Source organism: Malania oleifera, chromosome 6, assembly GCF_029873635.1.
Source record: "Malania oleifera isolate guangnan ecotype guangnan chromosome 6, ASM2987363v1, whole genome shotgun sequence".
Taxonomy (NCBI): Eukaryota; Viridiplantae; Streptophyta; class Magnoliopsida; order Santalales; family Ximeniaceae; genus Malania; species Malania oleifera.
In genome coordinates this window covers 87,083,639-87,103,022 of record NC_080422.1, presented here as the reverse complement: position 1 = coordinate 87,103,022, position 19,384 = coordinate 87,083,639, and the positions used below count along the sequence as shown (strand labels likewise).

The window sequence follows — 19,384 nt, the reverse complement described above, 5'->3', positions numbered from 1 at the left end:
TAGATTATTTCTCACTTAAATGAAAAACCAAAACAAATGTGAATGACAAGCCTTTCACACTAATTTAGCATGGCCTACTTGGGCATGGTCAAATACAAAGCCTAATCCAACAAGTTCTTTAAACACTTACAACATGCTTGGTTCGTGGAATTAAAAAAAAAAAAAAAAGCAAATGGAATAAAGTAGGGAATAAAATCATCTTTAGGGTAGAATGAAAGGTGTAATTCCATTGCAATGTTTGGGTAAGGCATGGGTTTAAGGTTGGTATCAAACGCTAATTCCTATTGTTTGTTATCCACCCATTTGGAACTAGAAAAATATTGAGGAAGAAAAGAAAAATAGGAAGTATTCCACTTTTTCATGTTTGGTTATCAAGAAAATGAGAAAAAAATTTTGAAAAATATTAAATTAATGAACAAAAGTTTAATTTTATACATCCTTAATATTTGATTTTTGCTAATTTTTAATCATATTATAATAATTTTTCATTTTTAGTGATATTTAATATAGAGAGAAATATTTTTCTTTCTTTTTCCCGAATAAAATCTTTAATCCAAAGTTCCAAACTAACCCTATGTATAATAAAACTAAATAAATGGAATTATATTTATATTAAATTTACCATAATACCCTTACTATTGTAAGGGTAAAAATGCATTGATCATCAAATGCATATAACATCCACCGACTGTTCTTATGTTCAAAATATAATATATTTAATGTCTTTATATTTATTCTAATGTCAACATCAAAATGCATGGATAATAAAAAAATGCTCGCACATATTGTGGAATTATATTTGTATTTAATTTACCATAATAGTCGACAATTCTATACTTGTTTGTTGGTGGGCACAATTTATTGATTACCGACGAAACTCAAATGAATTATCAATAAATCAGAGACTATTATCATAGATTATTAGTTTCCGATGGTTTTGGCGGTGATTAAATTGGTATTGTCGCCTTTTTAGAAAACAAATGCTACCAATACAATACAACCTTCGCAACTCAAAAACAAAACCTAGTACAATGGATCAAAATGGTAAAACAAATAATAATCATTGAATAATAAATAGTCTTCTCAATTTCAAATTCATACAAAAGGATCAACTTTGTTTAAAATAAAGCTACCACATATGAATAAAAACAGTTTAAAAATATTAAATAAATAATATCCATCACAACTAAAACTTACTAGTTTCGACAAACAATATTCCATAACTACTTAAAATAAAATTTCAAGAAAAAGAAACCGTCAAATGTCGAATCACCTACACATGATGGAGCCTGTATGGAACAAAAAGCCATTTCTACTCGCCAAAAGATATTCGATATCTCTTAGACTATTTAATAATTCTGAATATGTCCTTAGTATAAAGCCCTTCCTCGATCTGAAACTTTCAGAACAATGCTATGGGTTCTTCGAAGGGCATAATGCAGCCTTCATTATATCAGATCAAGTAAAATATGATTAGAGAGAAAAATGTTATTTGTTATATGACACAGTCAATTTTGATCAAGTGATTTGTAACTTGGATGGCAAATAAAGAAGTGTAATGAATGGGGCAGAGGAGCAATAAATGGGAATAACGTGGACAAAAATGATGTATGGGAAATGAAGTAAAATATGATCATGTAATGCTTTCATGTTTGCATTTTCTAGTTTTCGACTGCGCAAGCACCAAAGTAAAGTAAAATATGATTATGTAATGCTTTCATGCTCACATTTTTCTAATTTTCATAAAAATTCAACTGCACAAGTACCCACAATCCTACATTTTATATCTCACCATAATACTTAAATATGGGAGCAGTTATGAGTAGTCAGCTAGACAGTCTAAACAAATATCCTACGAAGCCTCATTGTGCTGAAACAAATGTATCCTCGTGATAAAAAACAACACACATAAAAACCGAAATTTATCCTCACAACAATCCTACTCTTTCTTCTCACTGCAGTGCAATCCATTTTGGTGCAAAATATGTATGAGGCAACTTGTTTAATAGGGTCACTTTTTCCCACATAGGACACCACCTTCCCCACTTAAGGGCCATGCAGTAGCTTCATAATAAAGTTGACAACCCCTCCAAAAAAGACAAACATGTCTTCATTATGATTCGCAACAATAATAATCCAAGTCGCAAAAAGAAGGCATCAAAACAATGCAGCGATCAACGACATTCCTTCTGGTTTTTATCAGAATTCTGCTGAATACAACCTATTCAAAAAAATATTCAAAGGACTAAAACAATATATGCTATCAATTAAGCAGGGAAAATACATGACATTTTCTACCTCTAATTTCATTTTACTGTGCATGGAAGGCCAGAAAGCTCCTTAGATAATAGAATTAAAAAATATATATATAATAAATTAAATTTGTAAAAATACTTTTTTTTAAAAACCCAATAAAAACAGGGAGTTGGATTCCTTGTAGATGTTTTCTAAAGAGGTGTAGAACAATTCTCTTCTCAAAATTTCCTTGAGCAGGGATGATGGCACCAGGGAACTGATGCCACAAAATCACTCGTGTAAAAATTTCATAGGATAAGATTTACATGGATGATCTCCTCAACTTTGCTAGGTACAAAGGGCAAATGTTTTTTGCTCTTTAATATTGTCCATTTGTCCAATAAATCCACACAGGTTTCATCTTGTTTAGTCATCAAAACAATCTACCAACAAGACTATAATATGGGAAAGGAATGTTCTATCACCCAATATCCATTATTATTATCATTATTATACTATTTAGAAATTAAATATTTAGAATCCAAAGCTTCATTCATTTAACAAAGCTTTTATATATTTGTTTTAGAAATTGGACTTTTTTTTAAAAAAATTGCATCAACTGACTAGGCTTTACAATGTGAAAATTTCAAGAATAATGATAGTTTGCAGATCAGTCGGTCGATGCCACTAATTTTTCAAAAAACAGTGGAGGACTTGACATTTCACAATCTATTGTAGACAAGTTGGGTATCTGACTCGGCTCTGTATACACAAGTTGGTGTACATGTCAAAAGACACAAATGACAATTAAAAATCTACAGTAACACACTTCAGTTTCTCATCAAATCATTGGAGTTTTCAAATGGCATCAAAATTAGCCAGAATAAGAATTTATTCACAAAACACAATCAAATATTTGTTTCTAACAGAATGCACGTTACTGCCAAGCAGAATTGAAATAAACTTGCAAAGTCCTACAATTTCCTGGTGAACAGGACTTTAGTTTTGAAAAAAAATTTTACCTTCAGTCAAAGTAGCTGAAGTGAACATGCAAAAACAAAGGTAAAATTTGCACACATAATCTAGAAACAAAATCCTTATGAATATTTTGGCGTTTTGAAAAACAAAATGTATGTAGCAATGTTAGATAACCACTTTACCTAAAAACTTAAACTATTAGATTGTGGGCCAACAATGTATATCAAGTTTTAACACTTCCCCGCACGTGCAGCCCGACAACATGTGGAGAGATAAACAAATGATAAATAACACTACAGAATAAAGGCGGGCGACAAGACTAGAACCCAAGTTCTCTTGGTAGCATAGATACCATGTTAGATTACCACTTTACCTAAAAGCTTAAGCTATTAGGTTATGGGCCAACAATGTATATCAAGCTTTAACAAACAAGAACGACACAAACTTCAACCAACTTCTGCACACTGCATTACTAATAAGAACAGCTCTTAAATAAATAAACTAAACCACCACCATTAGATTTTCAAAGAATTTATGAAATTTACGGCATCTTACCTTTTTAGGGAACTTGATTAGATATGGATGCTCTTCGATTTACAGCTTGGGCTTTTTATCTGTTTACAAGGAGCATTGGAGACCAGTTGGCTTGAGTTAATATTATTTGGAAAACTCGATTAATGTCGGACCAGAGGCCTTTGGTGACTTCCGACATCCTTGATATAGACCGTGATGCCACATTCATAGGTTCTGCCATGGTGCGAGGGGTTCAAGGGTTTCTTGGGGATTTTGGAGTTCCATAGGATAAAGCCTGCTGATATTGTGGATCCAACCCAGGAAAATGGCGGAAGCAAGACACATTGGATGATCTTCTTTTTTCTTCAATTGAATAAAAGGGGATTGTTGTAATTTCAAGGAGTCCATTGTAGAATGTAGAATGCGATGGAGATAATGGCAGTCTCAAGCAACTTAAAAATAAATCAAGCCCTAGAGGACATGCAAACTTGGACTGAAGCTACTTGAAGAATTGGTCGCTGTAAGAGAGTTGCAGAGTTGACGAGAACAACAATGAAGTATTGGGGATGGGAGAGCCAGAACCAGCGGTGGAAGGAGAAGGAGGAAGAGGTTGTGTGATTTTATCGGGCCTGTGAGGACATTTCAACTGGAATAAACTATTTTTGGCAGGGGCCCTTTTGTCTTTCAGAAAAAATAAGTTAGCAATGGAATGCTCATTCATGTGAAGAGCTAATAAAATGGCCATTCCTTAAACAAGAAGAATGCTCATTCCAAAAGAATCAATATTCCATTCATCTAGTAAGTAACCAAACATAGGAAAGGAATTAGGACTGGAATTATGATTCTAGTCCAGCATTGATTCCTTTTAGCCAAACATGCCGTAACAGAAACTGACATGAGAAAATAAAAATTTGTAGACTTAAAAAATAAAATTCACGACAACTGGTCTAAGACCTTCCATGGGAGGTGCTGAACCAAGGCAACTGAGCTATCAACAATCCGGTACCAAACCATGTGAAAAACTTAGCTCTGGATATCTAATGAGATTTTAAGTCTTCAAATCCATCATGTAATCATCAAAATTTGAACCATGCATGTTTCTTAATTCAAAAGCTGACAACATTTAAAAAAAAAAAAAAGCTGCATAAGAGTGGGAAAAAAATTCCAAAGATTTCATTAAGCTAGTTCAACAATCTAGAAGCATGAGCAAAAGCACATCCCCCTTTGATGCTCTTTGTATTGGTTGGATTGCTGGATATGGGTCCTTGATGAAAATTTAGAATGCAGAATGCACTAAAGGTTTAAGTTTTTCTAGCCAGGAAGGCAGGAATCACCAATATTACAAGCACAATTCGATGGAGTACGTGGGAAAAAGAGTTTAATTGATAACACATGACAAACACAATGAAGGAAAACTAAAAAAATCATAGCCTTAAACTGCCAGCCTCAACTATAGAGGAAAAACAATTGGCAATGACAATTAATAATGCACATCCCCTGGACCCCTACACATAGGAAAAGGACGATACAGAAGGAAATCCCAAGATGGGCGCACATCCTTACACTGGCACACAAGAAAATATTGCCCCGGTATCAAATCTCCATACGTATGAGGGGAAACAATGTGATGCTATAATTTTATCAATCCCTAAAATAAGGTTTCTAGCAGAAATAAGGGTTCTAGATATCAATGAAACCAGCGCAAATGGATAGATGTACATTCTTTCTTCTATACTTCTACAAAAATTTTGATGATTCAAGCAAAGGCAAATGAAGACAACATCTAGCAAAAGATAAAAAAAACAAATGAAGACAATATATAAAATTCTCAACAGCCAATTCTTATATCTTACAGAGAGAAAAAAAAAATCAGAAGCCAAGTGTAACAAGTATATTTCATATACGATCTTCTCACACGTTAGCTTTTCATCATTGCTCAGATAAAAATTGCTAGGCTCACCTCAAAATAAAGTTATAAGAAACACTAGTCTCACTTGAAGAGAGGTGCGCACAAACTATCTCAAATTCAGTGGCCATTAAAAATTAACTTGATTATGAAAAACAAGCTTTTTGATAGTGAACGGATTATCTTAATTTAGCAGCATAGTTGTCAAATCGAGATTCAAATCGTGAATCAAAATTCCAATTTTGGGAATTGAGAATCGCGAATCAAGTCGAATCGTAAGATTTGGTATAAATTTCCAAAATCAATTCCAAATGACGTGCATATATTGATATACAAACAAGAAGCAAAACTAGTAAACTACATTTTAAATTTTGACAATAAAAAAAATCTCATGTGGAAGCTTTCCCTAAATAAATGGAAAGGAAAAGAATGAATCAAGAAATATTAATAAAAAAAATGAACTTCATCTTGTTTAAAGGAAGGAATCAAGGGAAAAAAAAGTTGAACTTTTGGTGTTTATCAACAATTAAAAAAATAATAATATTTCAAGCATAGTTTCTTGGATTAAAAAGAAAAAAAAAACAATTAACCTACAAAAATGATAATAGTTGAACAACCTACTAAAAAAACTAACTTCTGATTCTTAACAACACAATGAAACAAGCGTACACCATAGCTAGTGAGTGTTCTGCTGCTTCTTCTCAATGGAAGAACACTATACACCTCCCAAAGTGAAGAATGATTCGGTCAAGACAACATAAGACCAAAAATTCTATTTTCTCCTCTTTTTTAGTACGAAACCAACAGACGAGGAATGGAAGGTAATCGTGTAAAATAAAAGCAATAAAAAAAAAAAGAAATGTTGTTTTAGGGGTTGCAAATTATTCAGGCTTGTCAGGATATGATAGCTCCAAAGCTGTGTGAGTCGAAAGATTCAGATTGAATCATTAGACCCACAAGGGAATTGATTTGACAATGATTAAGTTGTTTTTAGATTTTCTAGTAAGACACAAATCTATTTGGTGTAGAAGTGATTCAAATTGTATGAATCGAATCACGAATCATAAGATTCTAACAACTATTTAGCAGTAATTCAGTCATGCTTTCATATTCAATCCTTGAAATAGGATTTTGAAATTAGTAATGAAAGACTTACTTTGACAGCCTCAGCTGAAAAAATCCTTATCACCACCATCTAGATTTGCCAATACATCCCAATTTGCTACTCTTGTAGGGGTTGTGTGTCATAAGATCACAAACTTGTTTCCATTAGTTATATTTAGATTAATCACCTGTCTTGATTACCAAGCATTCAGTGCTTTAAAATATCATTAAGTGTATTTTTTTCTACCAAGAATCCAGGACAAATAGCTTTGATACCAATTGATGTGAGTGCATAGAAGATTTTTTTTTTTGGGGGGTGGGGGTGGTTGTAGGATTGGGCATAATTGTATGTGAAAACCAAATTATTGTGGTTCAAACTAAATCTAATCCCCAAAAGCTCATCTGGGTCCACTGCCACCAAAAGGTTACACCAGTGCACCAACCTGCATGGTCCACAGGTTCTCAGCCCAATAGTCACTCACCAACTTTGGGTGCTTGATTCACAATCACTCGAGGGAAGTCTCACAAAAGTTCACAAAGAAATATCCACACACAAAATACAATTGAAATCGTCTCAATTTTTCTCACTGCAAAGAGGATATAATGGAGCACAAGGTGAGAGGGGAGGAAAATCTGTTCAAGGTAGCTCCAGGAGTTGCTCCCACCCTTTAATTGAGTTGGCTGATCACTCAGACTACATAAGATAATCTCAGCTCTTAGACTACATAAAATAAACCTCGGCTCTTACGTCCATCATATAAACAACCATTTAAGCTTGAGGCTGCAAGTAGCCATTTGAGGCTTCAACCAATGGCTATTTGTGCGTATGGCGTGGGTTGCATTTTATTATGGGCCATATCCATCAAATACCAACTACAATGTTAAAAGTAAATATGTAACAAAGCAAACGCTCGAAACCTCACTGCACAAATAGAACACAACCAATACACACACATCCCATAATATAGAAAACTCCACCTTCCCTTCTACCAAGAGATACACACCCACAAACTTCAATAGCAGCATGCACAACCATAGTGCTATAGATATAAGTCAACACCTATAGTTGCTCCTCCAATCAAGCCATCAATCACTCCACCGGTCAAGCCTCCATTATCTCCGTGAATCTTGGCTGAGATTACTCTAAATTCACTGTGTATAGCTCCCACATTCATCATTGATTATGTATAAAAAACCATGTATAGCAATGTGTTATTAAGTAGAAAATATACAAAATTAATAATTCTCTTCATGGTATCAGAGCCCGCCGATTCCTGAAATCAACAAGTCTCTGCGACCTCTCTGCTGACGAATCTACGCCGTGAAATTTCCCCTCGCCGGAGCCATATTCTACTCCGGGTGCTCGGCTGCACCCGCGTTTCACTTCCCTCCCAGCTTGCTTCCGCATTCAGCTTCCATAGAAAATTCGCGGGTTGTCTCTCGTCCTTGACCTCAGCAGCGAGTTCCTCTGGGTCAACTGCGACCAAAACTACGTCTCTTCCTCCTACCACCCTGCTCGTTGTCGCTCCAACCAGTGCTCCCCCGCCAGAGCCAACGGCTGCGGCGACAACTACTTCTCCGCCCCCCGCCCTGGCTGCAACAACAACACCTGCGGCGTCTTCCCCGACAACTCTCTGCCGCAGCTGTGTAGCGCAGTGCTCATCTCAAATTAAACATTTCAAGGTCTAATTAAACATCTCTCCTAACACCACCGTCCAATTAAATATTTTTCTGCATCTCCATCTCAATAATTCAAGCCCCACTTCCAATTAAATATTTCTCCTGACACCACTAATATATTAAATACTTTCCTGCATCTCCAAGTTATCAATTCAAGCCCCACTTCCAATACAATAATTCAACCCATCCATTAAATACTCCCTTCCTACAGACCCATACTGCGGGCCTTGCACCCGTCTCCTCATTCACTTTTCTAGCCATTTGTCCTCTTTCAAATTTTCCCTTAATAAAACCCAGACTCCTATACTCCTATATATACGTACAACTAGCTTATCTTCTCCTATCTTTTAATTATGGCTAAATCCAGTGAAGCTACAGTTATATTTGCTGGAGAAAATACTCATGTTGTCTCAATCAATACATCCACACTAATTACTTCCAAACTTTCAAGCGGTGGAAACTATTCAATGTGGAACTCCCAGATGACAAATCTTCTTCTTGGGTATGATCTCATGGGATTTGTAGATGGAACTCATCCATGCCCACCGGTTAATGATCCAAAGTATAAAATTTGGATTCGTCAAGATCGACTATTGCTTCTCGCTATCCAAACAGCTGTCACTGGACCAACAAGACCGATTGTATCTTGATACAAAAATGCAGAGGAAGCGTGGCGCAAACTCAAAACTACCTATGCCAACAAATCTAATACTCAGATGGTTAGTCTAATTGATTCCCTCACTAAGGTTAGTCAAGCAAGAAAGAGCATTTCTGAATTTATGCAAATTATTAAAACCATTATTGATGATCTTGCTATAATTGGGCACTATATGAGTGATGGAGAAATAGTGGTACATACGCTTAATGGTCTCACCGATGATTACAAAGAACTCAAAGTTGCCTTATGTGCAAGAGAATCACCCATCTCCTTTGAAGAATTAGTAAAAAAACTCATGGACTATGAAACGAGTGTCAAGCAATTACACTCGACAGACTCTCATATCACTGCCCAATATTCACAAAAGCAACACAACAAGAAAGGTAGAAACGACACCTTCAATTTCTTTCCAAGCCAGTCTCGCTTTAGAGGAAACAATAATGGCTACCCAGGGAACAACAACAATCAGCTCCAACAGAATTCCTACAAACACCGTGGCAACCCAAATTTTTCCAGCAGTTTACAAACTCAAGGACTCTTGTCAAACTACTCAAATCAAACTTGGCGGCCTAACTTCAATGGGAATCAACCTTGAGTTATCTATCAATTGTGTGAGAAGCCTGGTCATGTTGCCAAAGTATGCAAATCACGTTCCTTACCCATCACTTGGCCACAAGCCAACTTCACGACTCATGACACTCCGAATAATCAGTCAGGTTGGATAGTTGACTCCGGGGCATCTCATCACATCACCTCAGATTTGCATAACCTATCCATTCACTCTGAGTATGGTGGCAATGATGATGTCATGGTTGGAAATGGTAATAACGTTCCTATCACTTATATTGGATTTCCCACTCTTAATTCATGTGATTCTACTTTCAAACTCAATAATGTTTTGTGTGCACCTAACATCAAGAAAAATCTTCTTTCTATCTCTCAATTTTGCTCTCAGAATAACACCTCTATTGAATTTTATCCTGATTTTTTTCTTGTGAAGGATCTAACCATGGGGGCATCCTTGGTGCGAGGCCGGAATAGAGGAAAGTTTGAGTGGCCTACTTCAATTAGCAGAACAACCTCTTCACCACAACACTCGGCTCTCACAACAACCCCGTCTAGATCCAAACGTCCCACCATTAGTCTCTGGCACAATCGTCTTGGTCATCCATCCTCCAAAATTCTTCATCAAATCATTGCATCTCATAAACTACCTTTCTCTAAGTCTAGTTCCTTGTCTCATCATTGCCATGCATGCTTATGTAATAAAAGTCACAAACTCCCTTTTGGTATCTCGTCCTTAACTTGTTCTAGACCTTTGGAAACTCTATTTATGGATGTTTGGGGTCCTGCTCCTCTCCCCTCCTTTGATAATTTTCACTATTACGTTATTTTTGTGGATTACTTTACTAAATATACTTGGCTGTATCCAATCAAGAAAAAATCGGATGTTACTTCTATATTTGAACGATTTAAATCTCTTGTTGAAAATTATTTTTCTACAAAGATTAAAACAGTTTATACAGATGGAAGTGGCGAAGCCACCAGTCTCAGACATTTTCTCTCACGAGTTGGTATTCAGCATCTCAAATCTCCTCCCCATACCCTAGAACATGTCAGCACAGCTGAGTGTAAACATCGCCATGTTGTTGAAATTGCACTAGCCTTGCTACATCATGCATCTATTCCAATCAAATATTGGTCCTTAGCAATTCAAGCCGTTGTTTACCTTATCAACCGAATGCCCTCTCCAGTAACACGTAACCAATCTCCATTCTCTCATCTCTTTAAGTAGTCATCTAATTATTTATCCTTGAAAATATTTGACTGTCTGTGTTATCCATGGTTGCGCCCCTACACCTCTCACAAAATCCAACCATGGTATCGTCCTTGTATATTTGTTGGCTACTCAACTCCACATCATGCCTATATGTGTCTTGATTCCTCCACCAATAAACTCTACATCTCTAGACATGTCGTTTTTGTGGAACACACACTTCCCCTTTAGAATATCAAGTCTCACACCGCGTCAACTTTCATCTTACCTTCCTTCACCAATTGGTTATCTAAATCAACTCAGGTGTCCACTCCTACGACTTCTCCTAATCACCTCCAAGTGCCTATCACCTCCATCCTTCGAGTTGAATCTATATCTCCTCCTCTTACTTCTACTTCACATGGTGAGTCTTCTCCTTATCAAAGTGAATTTCCCCACCAGGCCATTTCATCCTCGGGACCCTCCTCCACGCCTCCACCATCGGATGCATCAACTCCTTCCCAGGTAAGTATCTCATCTACAATTCCAGCACAACCTCATCCTTATAATACCAGGCTACGTAATAAAATTACAAAGCCAAAACATATCTTTGACCTTCACACAACCACCACTCCCTCCACTATTGAACCTTCCATGTTCAAACAGGCCTAGCAACACCAATACAATGCTTTACTCTCCAATCACACATGGTCTCTTGTTCCACGCAATCCTACACAAAACGTTATTGGGTGTAAGTGGGTCTATAGGATTAAGAAAAATCCTGATGGGTCCATAGCTTGTTATAAAGCTCGCTTAGTGGCTAAAAGGTTTCCATCAACGACCTGGGATAGATTTTTATGAAACCTACAGCCTAGTTGTCAAACCTGCAACTGTTCGATTATTACTTACTCTTGTTGTGACTAACGATTGGCCTCTTCGCCAACTGGATGTAAATAATGTGTTCTTGCAGGGCTCTTTATCTGAGGCGGTTTTCATGGATCAGCAGCCCTGGCTTCACCAACCCCGATCTTCTTGATCATGTCTGTTGCTTACACGAGGCCATATATGGGCTTCGACAAGCACCATGAGCATGGTACCATGAACTTCGCAATTTTCTTATCTCGTAAGGCTTCACCAACTCTCAATCGAACACCTCCTTGTTTATGCTTCACTCTTCCGGCACAGTTCTTTATCTATTAGTTTATATGGATGACTTCATCGTCACTGGATCCTTTGCTGCTTATGTGACTGCCTTCATCACCAATATTTCCAAACGATTCTCTCTTAAGGATGCCTTCATCACCAATATTTCCAAACGATTCTCTCTTAAGGATCTTGGTAATCTCACATATTTTCTTGGGATTGAAGTTACCTCTAATGGTTTGTTTTTGTCTCAAAGGAAATATATCCAAGACCTCTTGCATCGAGTTAACATGGACAATGCCAAGCTTGTCTCTACCCCTCTTGCAACTACTGAAGCTCTCATATTGTCGGATGACTCTCCACCAACTGATGCTACTTCGTATAGTCAAACTCTTGGGTCGTTACAATATCTCTCGTTGACATGTCCTGACATGTCCTTTGTCATTAACAAGTTATCTCAGTTCATGCATTCTCCTTCCACTCTTCATTGGTCTGCAGTTTAACGCTTGCTCCGCTATCGGGTTGGAACTCTTGACTTTGGCATCATGATTCGCAAAAAATCACCACAGATACTTCATGCATTTGCCAATGCTGATTGGGCTGGTGATCCTAATGATCGGACTTCAACCTCTGCTTATATTCTTTTTCTTAGCGCCAATCCCATCTCTTGGAGTTCTAAAAAGCAAAAGACTGTCGCTCGCTCCTCCACCAAGGCCGAATATCGAGCCATCGCCTCTACTGCAGCCAAAATAAATTGGGTAATGAATCTTCTTCAAGAGCTGCGTGTACCTGTAACTTCTACTCCGATCATTTACTATGAAAATGTGAGTGCTGCTTATGTCTATGCCAATCCAGTCTTTCATTCTCCTATGAAACACATCGCTATTGACTTTCACTTTGTTCGCAATCAAGTTGCTACAAGTTGTCTAGGCGTTTCTCATGTTCATACTTCTGATCAACTAACTGACTCTCTTACCAAGTCGCTACCTCGATTCTCCTTTCTTTCTCATCGAACCAAGATTGGTCCTCAAAGGACAGTCAATCTTGCGGGGGCATGATAAGTCAACACCTACTGTTGCTCCTCCAATCAAGCCGTCAATCACTCCACCGGTCAAGCCTCCATTATCTCCGTGAATCTTGGCTGAGATAACTCTAAATTCACTGTGTATAGCTCCCGCATTCATCATTGATTATGTATAAAAAGCCAAGTATAGCAATGTGTTATTAAGTAGAAAATACACAAAATTAATAATTCTCTTCATATAGCACACCCAACACACCAATACTGCAATGGATGAAACAGACGGCCTTAGTATCCATCTTACGGTTGCTAAACCTAAAATTCCCTATCAATTCTAAATTACCAAAAAAATCAAACCACGCAGGAAGCGCAGGTCGCGCATTCAAAAGCAATTTAATATTTGAAACTAGAAATTCTAGACGATTTTAAAGCTAAATGCTGTCAAAAGCAAGATAAGTATTTTAAAAATGCGATAACACAGGATAGTTGGGCACCTGAGTGCTGAATTACTGGTCGCTCTCCTTACTGAATCGAACGCTTTCATTATCAAGCTCTTTGACGAGAAAGGAGTTGATATTCTTGACAATCTCCCAGATCAACTGCTCGGGAACCGTTGCTCGCCATGGGAACTCTGTGAGCTAGAAAACGTAATGGGAATATCAAAAACAAAAGCGAGCTGAAATAGTTGGCGTGGGCAATGAGGAATTCCAAGTAAGAATTCAAAGAAGAACAAACACGCTCGATTGGATTTGAGTAGAAGATCGAGCTTAGATCAGTGGAATAGAGCATGGGTTTATGCACGAATTTATAGTTGTTCCCTAAGATAGCTTATTTTATTATAAAATCAGACCCAACGGGCAACCAGCAGGGCGTTTGGTCTAGTGGTATGATTCTCGCTTTGGGTGCGAGAGGCCGCGAGTTCGATTCTCGCAACGCCCCTTACTGTGAATAGTGGGTAATATTCTTTTTTAAAAAAATTATAAAAACATTTTTGTTATTACTTTTAATTTTATTTTGAGAAAATAATTGCAGAAAAATAAATAAGAATTGAAGGATTTTAAAATTTGGTTAAAGAACAATTATGATAAGTTAACACAGTATTTTGGGATGGTTATAGGTAATTACAAGAATATAATAGAATAATTATAGAGATAAATTTGGCTATAGAGGTATTTGGATATAATTATGGATATTAAAAGAATAAATTTGATGTTTTTGATAAATAAATCTTCTTTATAATATTATGAATTTTATTTCTTATTGGCCGTTATTTATTTATTTATTCTTATTCTTTTTTATTTTCCCTCTTTTCCTCCTTAGTTTCCAAACCAATTCAGAACTAATTGGCCAAATTGATGATAATATTACAATCATTTAAATAATATTATAAATATATAACTATAGACTCATAATTACCTAATAGATAAATATAATAAAAAAACAATAATTTAAATAGAATTTTATAAAATATTCTCAAAATTGATTAATTATTATATTATATTAAGAGTATAAAAGATCCAAAGATAGAGAAAAGAAATTTTATTTCATTAAAGATCTAAGTTATGTCCAAGTTTAGTTATATTTTTTATGGATATGAAAATTCACATGAAAGTTGTGTAAATGTAAGTGTGTACGTATGAACTTGAAATAAATTGATTATAGATATTATTTATTGAAAAAATTAGAGATTGTTTGGTATTACAATCAGAAATAAAAACTAAAAACCTAAAACCAGCAATTTGTTTGATTGATATTTTTAAAATTAAAATAATTTAAAAATGACAAAAATAATAAAATTTCAAAGTAAATATAAATAAATACATTTTTATAATTTCTTTTTTTTTCTTGGTATAGAAATAAAAATAGAAAACAGAAAATAACATTGATACTAAATAGACGTGGTAATTGGCAATGCTCTATCATTCACCCTTTGATTTGATAGCATTCTCTCTCTCTCTCTCTCTCATGAATTTGTCAACTCAACAAAGGTGTCCGGTCTAGTTGAGCTCTAATTTAAGGATATCACATCACCAATGCATTAGTGTAGTATCGGTTTCACAACCATGGTGTGACGAATGATTTTAAAATTTTCAATTTTATTTTCTTGGGAGAATTATAAAAATTGTATTTCATGTTTTACCTTTTTCTAGTTTTTTATTTAATAAATTTAAAAAGGCAGTCCAGTGCACATACACAGGGTCCGGGAAGTCACAAAATAAAAGTTGAAAAAACTAAAATATTAATTCTTAAAAAGAATAAAAAACAAAATTTACAACTAAATAAGCTCTTAGTTTTAGAATTTCTCAAATTAGCTCAATAAAAATACCTAAGATTTTCCAATTTTGACTTTATTTGAGGCCCTACATGGAAGAAAATACGAAAAAAAAATTATTTCTTCTTGTTTGATTATCCAAAAAATTAAAATATAGGATAAAATTTAACTTTACATGTCATTAACATTTAGTTTTTATTAAATTTTTACCATATTGAAAAAATAAATTAATAGTATTTGAGAAAAAGAAACTATGATAAAAAAAAAAAAAATTAATTAGAACTTGATATTATTTGAGAAAAATAAACTACGTTAAAAAAATTAATTTGTCATTTTTTCCCTTTTCTTTCTTCTCCAAACAAAAATAAAAGTTGAAAAATTGTTCAGTTCAGATCTCTAGCTGGAGTCTAGACCAGGTGGTCAGACGGTGAGATAGAGAATGGGGATTGGAATGGATGGTTCCACCTCCATGACCAAAGAAAAAGATGCATACAATCTCCACATAACCAAAAGAAAGCACTTATATTACATTCATTCCGGCGATCCCTTCAATGTATAAATCAACAAATGAAAACGCAGACCCTATTATCGGGAACCCTCCGAGAGCACACAAAGCACATTTATACGTAATCCAAGAACATTAACAATATTATCGTAATATATATACAAACACAACCTTCCAAGGGTAAAGACTTTAGAGTTGGAACAGAGCTGTCTTCCTTCCATGCACTTTTCTTTCTTCTCATGGTTCAAATCTCTCTGAAACTGTCTCTGGAATTCTTCCAAGTTAACCAAATTCAAATCAGTTTTGCAGTCTTGCACTTCACCAGCAGTGGCTGCTTCAGAATTTGTCGATACCATGCTAAAATTTTCAGATCCCTTGTCCCCTAAACCAAAATATTCTGCAGCTCTCAACAATTTGACTATATCACATCAGAGAACCAAGTATATTTCATTCCCTCTTTCCACATTCCCCACCTCCATCTAAGTCTTGGGCAATGACTGGTGCACTTTGACATGAGGCGGCTAGTAATATCGGCATCAACTTCCCTGTGGATGAGCAATGCAATGTCTACCAAATTGGTGCATGCGTCCAAAATAGAAAAAATAAAGGCAAGTGTACTTTGGATATCATACACCACAACATAAGCAATAATTTCTTTCACATTCTTCATCCTGCTCCAATCTTCCAAGCCTGCATGGCGATAACAGGACTCCATTCCCAACCAAGCTCCGGAGTTCAACGTAAGAGAGATCACACTTGGGAAAACATCAAACAAGTCCTTGATGCTAAATGGTTCAGCCCATTTCGGTGAATCCACTATTAGCTTCTTAATTGTTCTACCAGATGCAAATGCACTAGCAAGGCTGCAAACACTTGAACACTCAAGCTGAAGAGTTTTCAAATTAAGAAATTCCTTTGCTTCAAACTTGCCTGCCTCATCAATTACAAGATGAAGTTTAGACAAAAATGGAGTCTTGAGAACAAGCAACTTGGGTTTCACACATTTCAGTTTCAAGTCGATAAGGTTTGGTGCATGTATAGTTAGAGAGAGTGGAGCGTTCGAGACCGTCCACTGACAAGTTTTTAGGTGCAGGAGATGAATATTAGGTTCTTTAAGACCACCAACTCCTATCAGATTGAGAACTTGCAGAGATGGGAAACACTCATTCACTTTGTTGAGGTCCTCGTCATCCAGTCTTATGAATTCAAGAGTCAAACTCGTTAGCGACAGCATCGGTTTCAGGCCATCCACAGATAGCCAAGCATTCTTCAACTCCAAATGAAGAAGACTTTGGCCTACGCATGCAAGAGACAAACCTTAGTTCCATCTACATCCATATACTAAAAACAATCTCCTACTGCATTTTTTACTTGCCAAAAACTATATTTTTACCAGCCAAGCAGCCATTTGGTTCACAGAATCTTTAGCAATTTCTAGAAATAAAAGGAATCTTGGATGCCCGGTTTGTCCACGAGATCTTACATTACAAGCATGTAGAATTTCTGGGATACACGACAAACATGACAATGCGCAACTCAAAACTTTTTATTCCTTTTCTTAAGGCATCTTAAATTTTTATGGGAACCAAGGATGAAGCTTAAATAAAGTTACGAAAAAATTGAGCTTGCAACATTGAAAAATTTTAGTTAAAATATACAAATATAAAAACTAATCTTCTAAATAGATTGGGATTCCTAATTTCCTAAACAAACGAATAAGCAACAATTCGCTCAATTGCTTCCCACTCTGTTAAAACTTGACATTTATTATTGGTCATAACCTAACAGCTTAAACTTTTAGGTAAAGTGGTAATCTAACATGATATCAGAGCTGGTTATCAGGAGGTCCTAAGTTCTAATCTTATTGCCCGCAATTTTTAAAAAAATATATATTATGGGTGCTATTTATCATGTGTTTATCTCTCCACGTATTGTCGGGCTGCATGTGTGGGGGAGTGTTAAAACTTGATATACATTGCCCACAACCTAGATAAAGTGGTAATCTAACACACTTAACCTCTTGATTCTTTCATGCGGCTTTCCTTCATTTATAAGTTGACAGTTTATGTATTTGTCCCCCTCTAATGTGAAATCCTAATGGAAACCGCATCCTAATTCCCAACATAGAATTTAAGCATGAGACTGACAGAAACAAACACCTAAAGTTGCCTTTACTTGTATTATGGAATGGGAAAGATAATGAAAAAGGTTGGCAATGAGACTTGTGTCTCCCACTTCTCATTTCTTTTGCTATCACAATTCTTGTTCTTATTCTTATTTCATCATATAATCAAATGCAACCCAGGCTTTCTTTAGGAGCTTGAAGAAGAAACCTTAAATTTCGATTTGTATAGATTTAGCAAGTATGAGAATCCCCAATCAAGTTTTGGTTTTTTTCATAAGATCATCAATGCTTAAGGCAAGAATCAATTTTCCAATTTGTGCCCAGTGCTCACTTTCTAACTTTAGAGAGGAAAAAAATATGTGAAAGAACTCACAGCACGAAGAAATGAGGGATAGAACCTCGGATCGTCTCCAGCACGACTGGACCCAATAATCCGATATCAAAAGCGATCTTAACCGTTCCCCGATTCGCGGCAACCACTCCGCCACAAATCCGACGTCGGTAAGATACAGATCGTCGGATTCATCCTCAACGTCGTCGTAATCGATCCCTCGCAAGAGCCTGTCCACGCCGACCGACACCGATTCGAGGTCCCTCGAGCTCAGGACCAGGTTCTTGAGTACGGTCTTGAATGGAGTGACCATGGTTTTGGTTGTCAGCGATCGCAATTTCAGGAATCGGTCGAAGGTGCAGAGGAGGTTGACGGAACGGACATCGCCGGCAACGGCGTTTAGGGTTTTGGAAGCGGCTCTGCAATGAGCGAGGTCGGCGGAGTCACTCAGACGGGTGAGGATGTCGAGGATCAGAGGTGGAGGTAGGTCGTCCATGGAGAGAGAGAGAGAGAGAGAGAGAGAGAGGGGGGGGGGGGGGTTGGGTTACTTTTCCATGGCTGATCTTTGGTTGTTTCGTTGTCCACGAATACCGTGCTGAAACGCATGATTTCCTCCGTTTCGACGTAATCAAAACGAAACATTTTAGCCGTTTCTTGAATTATTTTCCGTGGTCTTATGACTTATGGTAGACTTAGCTGCCCAATATATTAATTTTCATAAGTTTTGTTTTTAATTCCAAAAATCCATTTTGTTTTAAGAAAATCTTTTAATGTAACTTTGAAGTTCTTGAGTTACTTCAATATTTAACTTGATAATGTTTATTTATTAAATTAAATGAGTCAAATTAAAATCCAAATTTCAAACTCATTAACTAATAATTTGAGACCAAGTTGAATTTTACTTAATTTCTTAGACTTAAAAGTTAACCCATTTCACCATCTAATCATCGGGCCAACTTGTTTCCTTAACTTGTTATTAGTTCGTGAACTAACTTGATATTAAACTCGTAAACCAATTCATTTCATTAAATATTTGATTTTTAAACTTTAAAATATATTTTTCCTTAAATTGTTTTTATTGATGGTCAATTTTATTTAACTAGTTTAGTAGTTTAGCTCGACTTTTTGCACAATTTATTCAATTTTGAGCTTAAACT

The 19,384-nt window shown here is 36.1% G+C and overlaps 1 protein-coding gene, 1 long non-coding RNA gene and 2 other non-coding genes across 4 annotated transcripts; 1 reads left to right on the top strand and 3 right to left on the bottom strand.

Annotated features, from left to right (window-relative positions):
* Positions 1-1,728: 1,728 nt before the first annotated feature.
* Positions 1,729-13,846, bottom strand: LOC131158267 (uncharacterized). Its single transcript, XR_009137436.1, has 2 exons — positions 13,489-13,846; positions 1,729-2,221 (listed from the first exon to the last, which is right to left on the bottom strand). It is a non-coding gene; the product is annotated as an uncharacterized LOC131158267 (long non-coding RNA).
* On the bottom strand, positions 5,591-5,665 carry LOC131159071 (small nucleolar RNA R24). Its single transcript, XR_009137684.1, has one exon. It is a non-coding gene; the product is annotated as a small nucleolar RNA R24 (small nucleolar RNA).
* Positions 13,847-13,861: 15 nt separating the features above from the next.
* TRNAP-UGG (transfer RNA proline (anticodon UGG)) lies at positions 13,862-13,933 on the top strand. The gene has a single exon. It is a non-coding gene; the product is annotated as a tRNA-Pro (tRNA).
* A 1,836-nt stretch (positions 13,934-15,769) lies between these two features.
* On the bottom strand, positions 15,770-18,883 carry LOC131158266 (F-box/LRR-repeat protein At4g29420). The gene is made up of 2 exons (XM_058113007.1): positions 18,270-18,883; positions 15,770-17,067 (listed from the first exon to the last, which is right to left on the bottom strand). Exons 1-2 carry the CDS (start codon positions 18,721-18,723, stop codon positions 16,190-16,192), a joined length of 1,332 nt encoding a protein of 443 aa, XP_057968990.1. The 5' UTR covers positions 18,724-18,883; the 3' UTR covers positions 15,770-16,189.
* Between the last annotated feature and the right edge of the window lie 501 nt (positions 18,884-19,384).